General features: G+C 39.4%; 1 protein-coding gene across 1 annotated transcript; it reads right to left on the reverse strand.

Annotated features, from left to right (window-relative positions):
- Nucleotides 1–6,325: 6,325 nt before the first annotated feature.
- On the reverse strand, nucleotides 6,326–7,690 carry LOC138207395 (gastrotropin-like). The gene is given in 5 exon segments (XM_069164590.1): nucleotides 6,326–6,376; nucleotides 6,954–7,043; nucleotides 7,201–7,376; nucleotides 7,490–7,586; nucleotides 7,589–7,690. Coding segments are annotated over 5 exon segments (516 nt in total).
- Between the last annotated feature and the right edge of the window lie 945 nt (nucleotides 7,691–8,635).

Consider the following 8,635-nt stretch of genomic DNA (forward strand, 5'->3'; position numbering starts at 1 on the left):
TATTCCAATTTGTGGTGGAGTTACTCATGAAAGAACAACCACGATGGACAATAGCAGGATACCAAAAGAAAAACAGAGATTATTTATCACAGACTACAGCAAAGCACTATAGAAAATGCATGCAATACTAAATTGATCAGTTTACACAGAACTCCCTGGTTTTCTCCTTAATCTGGTAGGACCAACACACTTCACCAAAACAGGAGAAATTCAAGCAAATTGCCCATGTTGCCATGGTTATTCAAGGTAATTCCAGGTTATTAATGCCTAAGGTGCCAATCACATTGTGATATGTCACCCATTCATTATCCTACCCTGAGTATTTTTTCCTGTTCTGTTGTTTTTATTGTCTCAATCTCTCACTCGTCACCACTAAATCACTCTCTTTGTTTTAATCTCACTCTCTTTATTCAGAGCCTTCTCTAAAGAACTGGGATTTGAGCTGCTGTGATTGGAATTGGAACTGGGGGGGGGGGGGGATGGATGTACTTCAATGAGAGCAAATAGAAAATCAAGTCTGCTTTTTTTGAGGGGGTAAAAACACGAGCACTTCAGGGTCCATCTCATGAAGCCGATTCAAGTTGACGAGTCACAAAGGAAGCTGCCACCAGCACAGAATCTAATTATGTTCTGCAAACCAGCATCAAAAAATCTAACAGAAACTCTGAGCATAGCTACAGATATGGTGCCAATATTGGATCCAATTGTCGCCGCAAGAGCAAGTCACACCAAACTATGCCTTTAATTAGCCTGCACCATTTTTGATTTGGTGCAAAGTGACAGATTGGTTCTACCTACTGTTCTACAACATAGTTCACTCAGAGCACCACACAATGCAGCAACTCCAAAAGAACAAAAAGAAAATCGAATGATGTGAACACACAGCTGTCTAGTCTTCAAGTACTTATACCAGCCACTCGAGACACTTTTTCAATGACTATTAGAAATGAAAATATGGCTCGATATTCAGGCCAATATGGTCCTTGAAGTCTTTAAAACAGTTTTCATCTTCAGTCTCAATAGCTGTGTCTCATGAGAACTTTGTTGTCAAGCTAACTGTATACAAGTAATTCAACAGGGATCAAATTCTGCTTCTCCAGAGTCAGTGGTGCTACAATTAATATTTTAAGCAGCACAAACACGACAGACGACATAAGGTGCCAAGACAAAAGAAGAAACTGTGGAGAATACTGAAAGTGCACAAAGAACTGAATTCCATATGTTGTCCAGCTACAAATTCAAGTGGGTTTAACCCATCAGGTGGTATAGAGTACATCCTGTTGTCATGTGTTTGTTGCAACACATGCTTTTAATTGTCAGCTGTTAAAGTTGAACCTGAGACAACATGCGATGAGGTGACCTTACAACAATTATGTTGTGAGTTTAATGGTACTACATAGGAAGCAGGTGGCTTAGCTAAGAAATGAGCATATCGTGGCCTTGCTGGTCATCTACTTTTGCAGCTCCATGGACGGACTAACAATATTACCTGAGGTCATCATGTGATGATGCCCTCTTGAAAAACAGATTGTATGTTTTAATAGAGCACTGATAAGTCTTAAGAAAGTGAATGTCAGTGCATACAGCTCTACCCATGGCCACAAACTTTAACTTAGCCATAAGAGCTGCAGAACACAAAAATGCAAGTCATTCTTTCATTTTACATACAGGTCGATAAATCAAATCTGCTAAGTTTTGATGAAAATGAAGGAAAGTTGTGTGAAAACAAACAAGACAAATTCTGACTGGTAGAGCTTCCTAATTAGCCCTTTAATAAAAATAACTAGAGCGTGAATGAGTGTAGACTAGTATAATCAAAAATCCTGGCAAATATTGGCTAGTGTGGATCATGTGTCAGTTGATCATATCCAGAAAAATAATCTGCCCATAATACACTGTTTTTAAAGTTTAAAGTAAAACCCTGGAGGGCCTGTAAGTAAATCCATTTACTAAATTAAAGTACATTAAGTACAATTTTGAGCTACTTTGACTGTCATTTCTGTCTAATTTGACAGCTGCAGTTTATTTGCACAGTAATATTTTTGATTAAACAATCCAATCCAGTACTGTCATATAAAGCACTTAAATTTAGCAGCACATCAACCAACTAAGACATTTTAAATGTTGCTTACATGTTTACATACAATAATGAATATGGTTCCTTTGGTTGTATTGGGGGTACAAATTGCTATTTTATCATGTGTGCATGCTCCTCATGAAACTGTCCTCTGACAAGTCTAATAGATTATGTGGGTATCCAGACCTCCAATTACAGTGTTATTTTTGTAGTTAATCAAGTAAAGCAGTGAACCATCTATTAGCCACTTGTGGACGTTTGCAGAGACTGGAGACTGGAGACTGGAGACTGCAGGTAACTCAAGCTGCATTATGCGAACTTTAAATGTCTGTAAATCTGCAGTATTACTGAAATGAAATTATTAACAGACAAAAATATGGTATGTTTTTGTAAACCATGAATCCCAAGTTTCCAGAGTGGGGAGGCTACAGGAACATGACACCGGTAGTTGGTAGTTAGTTTCTCAGACATGCACGTCTATACTGTGGCTTAGCTCCAAGTGTACTTGAAGATTACGATCACAAAAGCAGAAAGAGAAACATAATATGGAGATGTTAAAAAAGCCATTTTTCTTCTTCACTTCTGGTTGCAGAGATGGAGGCCAATCAGAAGGAGGCAGAATGGCCAATCAGAAACAGTAGCCATGGAAATAGCCAATTAGGCCTGTTTGTCTGTGAGGACAATGGAAGCTATATTGCAGAGTGATTGCACCAGTGCCGAGCTACACAAACATGCTCAAATGACACCTTACTTGTTGCCTTCCAACCCTAATTTTGCAGGAGTGTGAGATCCTGATTGCGTCTGTGCCGGCAAGAGAGGACGTCTCATTATTACACCAAAACAATCGCCACCTCAGAGGCAAAAAGCAGAGATTTTGTTTTCATTAGGGAGCTATTGAGTCACCAGCTCTGGAGTCAAGGCCAGCGCGCACACACACACACACACACACACAGGCACTCCAGCTCTAGTCTGGCAATTTTATTCAAAAGATTTGTACCTTACTCCAGTCCACTTAATGAAGCTGTAAATTTAGAGACATGAGGGCCTTTACGGTGCTCCTCTGAGAGCTGCTACAATGATCCTGGGACTGAGCTGGTTAATTAACTGATTGTTTGCTTGGCTGGGAGCCACGCAGAAATAGAGTAGATGTGGAGTGAGACAAGAAGGAAAGCAACAGAGGGGACTTGAGGAAAGAGAACAGAAGAAGGAGGGAGTACAGACGAGAAAAAAAAGAGCTCAGAAAATGGACAGGGTTCAGGGAAAAAAGTGATAAAGTGTTTGGAATAGAGGTTAAAATAAATGTAGGGTAGTGGAGAAGAAAAAAGAGAAGACATGATGAATTGAGAGGAAAGGGAATTAAAAAAAATAACATCTACATGGAGGTATTGTTTAACTGGCCAACCATCTTAGATTTTTTTTTTTTGGTTCACATCTGCTAAGCTGAGGCTGGTGGGGATGTTATTAGCTTTGGAAGAATCTGGTCATAAACTAAAGAACTGGACACATTTTTTTTTTATCTATTGATCATCAATGTTATCAACTCACTGTGCGGGGAATATAAATATATATATGAAATTTAATGGAATCTAATTGGTGTTGAGACATTTCACAAAAAAACTGAAATGTCAACTTTATGTTGTCACTAGAGGAAAGGTAGGATACATTACCTGTAGAGAAAAATGTGCTGATCCATTAATAACAGCAGCCAATACAAAATTTTGCTTTTTCCATTATTTATTAAATAAAATTATCAATACATACATTATCTTTTAGTGGAAAAAGTAACTACACCTTTGGCCTAGTATGGCCTTGTTTTAGTAGAAAGTAGAAAGTATTTTACATGTGCTTGCCTTTAGCCATTACTCCTTCACTTGCGAAAAGTTTAAGGGTTTTTTGCATGTACTGTCTGTTTCAAATGTCCCAACAACATTTCAATGGGCTATAAATCAGGGCTTTGGCCTTTTGAAACATTCCTTTGTGGATCCGCTCATGTACTTTAGGTCATTTTCCTGTTGGAAGGTCCTCTGATTCAACTTCAACTTTCGGGCAGATTACCTCACATTATCTTTGTGGGACTCTTTGAGAAGATGCAGAATTCATAGTTCAATCAATGACTGCAAGCTGCCCGGTCTCTGAGGCAGTGAAGAAACCTGCAAACCTTGACACTTCCACGACTGTCCTTCACAGCTGGTTTGAGGTTCTGTCTTTGGTCTTCAACCAACATGTCTACTGTTACTGTGGTCAAACGACTGTATATTTGATTCATATGTCTGGAGCACATTATTCCAATGATTCCAACTGATTAAACTGTATGTTCATGAGAAAACTGTAGTTTTGAATCCACTGTTCTTTTTGAACAGCAATGATTTTTTTCTGACACGACTCCCATGAAGGTCAAATTTGTGCGGTTTAGATGCATGCAACACTTGCCTACAGATTCTGTGATAAAATGTAGGGAAGACTTCTTTTAGCAGCAAATCACCACTTGCACATCATTTTTCTTACAGCGTAATGACTTTTTTTTTTCAAATCATTTGCCGATTTTTAAAAATCCCCGACAAGACTCGAGAGCAACCACAACCTTTGTTCGAAAGGCCTTAAAGAGGACTTTAGATCTTGGCATGATGACACCTCACACTTCAATTATAAAGAGAACACCAGACCCTTTAGATGTCAGAGGGTTTGGGTAAGAAAGGTTTCACCTCTCACTCCTGAAGTAGGTTAGAATTATTGGCACCTAACATGGAAGCCCTGATTCAGATGTAATAGATTTGAAGGTGTGATTAAATATACATACTTTTTCCACGTGACTAGGCTGTTTTTATTCATTCAAATTATGCAAACAACAAATTTTTTGTGTCCTTTATTTGACTATATAACCAAATCTTATCAAATGTTTCCTTGGTAAACTATACCTTGGAAAAGCCACAATTTCCACCAGATGCACTTACTTATCACATGACTGTGCCGTCAGACTTCAACCTGTTAGTGGTGCAAAATAAGACGTCAGGGGATCACCAAACTTATCTTTGTCTGGAAACCAGGAATGCTTCCACAAATTTTATGGTAAATGAATGGTATTTGCTACGTTACACCCACAATATTAATTCTCCTCTGCCTGTTGTTTCAAAGAGAAGTGACAGTAACATACAGGGAAATATTTTCAACAATTTGTTACTGTCCTATTAAATGAGTGACTTATCTGTGCAGGTACCTAGTGTAGTGTGACATGTGCATCTCTGACATATTTTGCTGACTAAATGATTTGTCATTCTCTCTGTCAATTCCTCTTTTAATATTAGATTTTATACAGCTGACACACTTTTTCTAATTTACCTTCAAAACCTGTTTTTGCATTACTTGTATATTGCTATTTAAATTTTCATTACTGTAGTCCTGACACCAAACACCAATCAACCAAAACATCACACATTGGTTTGTAAACTGCAGTTCCAGAAGCCTCGAGTTCAGCATTTCAACTGTTGCCATCTTACTATTTTGGAGCCAGAAGTGACCATATTTGGATGAGCTGGGTCGGAGCAAGAGATGGATCTGACTCGATCTCTGAGGACACTTCGCCCGCCCACCTACAGCGAAACCTAGCTGCACCACACGTTTGTCAGACAGCCCCGAAAACAAAACACTATTTGAGGCCTAAGTAACGACGGGATTATTTTCAGATAGACCACCGAAAAACTCATGAGAAGAAGTGACTTTAACAAATGACACCATAATGATTGGTGGAAAAGAAAGTATTGACTTTGTATTTCATGAGAGAAGTTCAATGAGAGTCTATGGAGCCAGAGCCTTTTTGGAGCCAGCCTCTAGTGGCCATTGGTGGTATCACAGTTTAAGACACTTCTGCACTGGCCTCACATTTCAGACCTTAAAGCTACATACTTTTATTTTAGTTTGGTCTATTGCTAGGAATTACACAGAAAAAAATAAATAAACAGAAGTCTTAAATTCCTCAGGTCACTCTGCTGCTTATCCTTGCAAGCCTGAAGATATGAACTCCTTGTTTTCACACCATTAATCATATTCCTCTTCCGAAATGAAAGAAGCCCTGGCTTTGAGTATTTTATATACAGAAATCACACATTATTTCAGGATAATGAACACATACTGAAAAGAATACACAGAAGTGCAGGTTCATGTCGGCACGAGAGTCTTAGTTTATTAACTATCAAAGCTGTAGTTCTGAGGTCTCCATTGTAACTGTTAAAGAGGTCAAAGGTCAGTCAGCAGTTAGATCTTCTTGCTGGTTCTCTTCAGAACTACAGAGCCGGCTGTGGAGGTCTACAGAGAGGGAGAAGGAGATGAAAATTATTAGAGGTTTGTTTTTCCAGTGTCTTGTTGTACTTGAATGTAGCACATCAAAAAAAGGGAAAAGGTATAAATCGTTCCAAAAACATTTTCTGTTTTTGATATGCTCTTATGACTCAAAAACTCAGTCTTCAGTCTACAGAAATTCACATTTTTACATGAACTCACCAAATGCACAGTAATTAAGTCACTGTGTCAATAATAATATACCATTTTAGTCATTTTCCAGTGTAAATCAACTTTCCTCGGTCTGATTTATCCAAAAATCAGTAAGTTAAGTCCTGAACACTATTTTTTGGAAAGCCAAAAATAGAATCCAAACAAAAAGACAGGAAATGCTTGTTGATGACAATGATTAGCTTGTTAAGATCCATTCAGTGGTGCTGCTCTACATCTCCAGACAGTTTTTCTTGTTAGCTGAAATGTCGGTTCTCCGCTGCAGGAATATAACTTCCTGGTGACTGTAATGATCCCTGTGGGGAGTTGAGTGTAATAACTGCTGTCACCACCCTGCGTTCCCAGCACTAAAAGCCTAAGTGAGTGTGTTTACCTCGATCAGCTTGCCTCCGCTGATCTCAGAGGTGTGGTGGTAGTTCGGGAAGGTCACGCTCAGCTTGCCGCCATCCATGTGCACTGTGGCCTGTAAAACACATATAATCAGTCGGGGAAGCAACATTGTTCCATCTATGCATCTCTTCCTTCATCATACTTCCCATTTCTACTTGTTATATATTTCCACTCTAGAACTCCATGCTAATCAAAGTTAAAGATAAAACTCTGGAATGTTTCCTTCCCACCTTGAATTTCTTTCCTCCGATGGTCTCCATGTCGCACTCCTTGCCGATGGTGAACTTGTTGGTGACCCTGGCGTTGGTGGGGTAGACCTGGGTCCAGGAGAAGTCATCCCCATCCTCGGTGACCTCTGTGATCAGCTTGTAGTCACGGCCCTTCTCAATGATGTCATCAGGGATACCTAGAGGAGCAGGAGCAGGAATGTGAGGTCATAATAGCCCAAATAAGTCCAGAAAAATCTAATTCATGTGCTATTTGGCTGAGAAAGGTTTTAGATTCAGTCTGTGTTCTCACCGAGCAGCCTGCAGAAAGCGTCGTATCCCTCCTGCGCCTCAGTTTCCCATTTTCCAGCGAAGGCCATTTTGGTGGTGTTTGGTGGTTGGAGGAGCGAGAGCAGAAGATGATGAGGCAAGCTCAGGGAAAAGCAAGGTACTGAGACCGAGACTGTTCCCTGTTTATAAACTGTACATCTCTCGCCACCTCCTTCATTTGCATGTGATGACACAAGAGGGCAGTTACAACTGGAGATGATGAGTACAACGGCCTACAAGGGAGGAGGCAATAAACCGCATAAACGGGCGTTTATGGGGTTTACAGGCAGTGAGTAAAAATGCTGACTGCTCATCAGGGCGAGCTCTAGGTCAGTGAACTCTCCTGCGATGGCTTTATGGTCATACCTTCTACTTTTACTGCTGCTGCTGATTCAAAAATCAAATAGAAGCTTTGTTTTAGAATACAGTTTATCTATTTGAAATAGTTTGTTATCTTTGAATTGTATATGGTCTGGTGTGTAAAAAAGATCATCATGCACATAGTCAAGGTCTTTATTCACAATCTGGCATTGAAAATATGATGAAATGTGATTAAAGTCACTTCAGTACTTCAAGGCATTCATTTGTGAAAGGGCATACATAATTATTTAAAAGCTGAACCCAGTGCTTATACCCAAGCTCCGTAATGAACTGGGCTTTTTATTTTTCACACTGGATCAATTATAATGTAATGTATGTAAATCTAAATGCTTTAAAATGTAATCTTATCATCTGGTTGAGGGGCCCTTTGACACAACGTAGTGCTTAAATGGTATGTGTTCAGAAAGGTTGTGTTTAAAGGATGAGGCTGGCAGTGTTTTTGTTACAGTCACAGAATACCATAAAAAGACCAAAACCAACAACACGTTAGTTCATCTCTTCAATCTATATTTGAGCATTTCTTTTCACTGTCCGTGGTAATAAGTCTCAAACCCATGGGTTGTTGGAGACACAATAGCTGGGCCTTGTCGTCACTTGAACAGAAGGAAGCGGTTCACTTGCTGAGGACTATTTTGCAGTGTAGTTGGTGAACTGGAAAGTATTTAGGGCATCAGTGTGGAACTGACTGGGAGCAACGTGGCTTCTATGTGTGGTTTTAATCATTTTATGACAATAAGAGTGTTCTGTG

The sequence above is a fragment of the Embiotoca jacksoni genome, unplaced genomic scaffold, assembly GCF_022577435.1.
Source record: "Embiotoca jacksoni isolate LCO1_2020_lvr unplaced genomic scaffold, fEmbJac1.0.p SCAF_31, whole genome shotgun sequence".
NCBI classification, from domain to species: Eukaryota; Metazoa; Chordata; class Actinopteri; family Embiotocidae; genus Embiotoca; species Embiotoca jacksoni.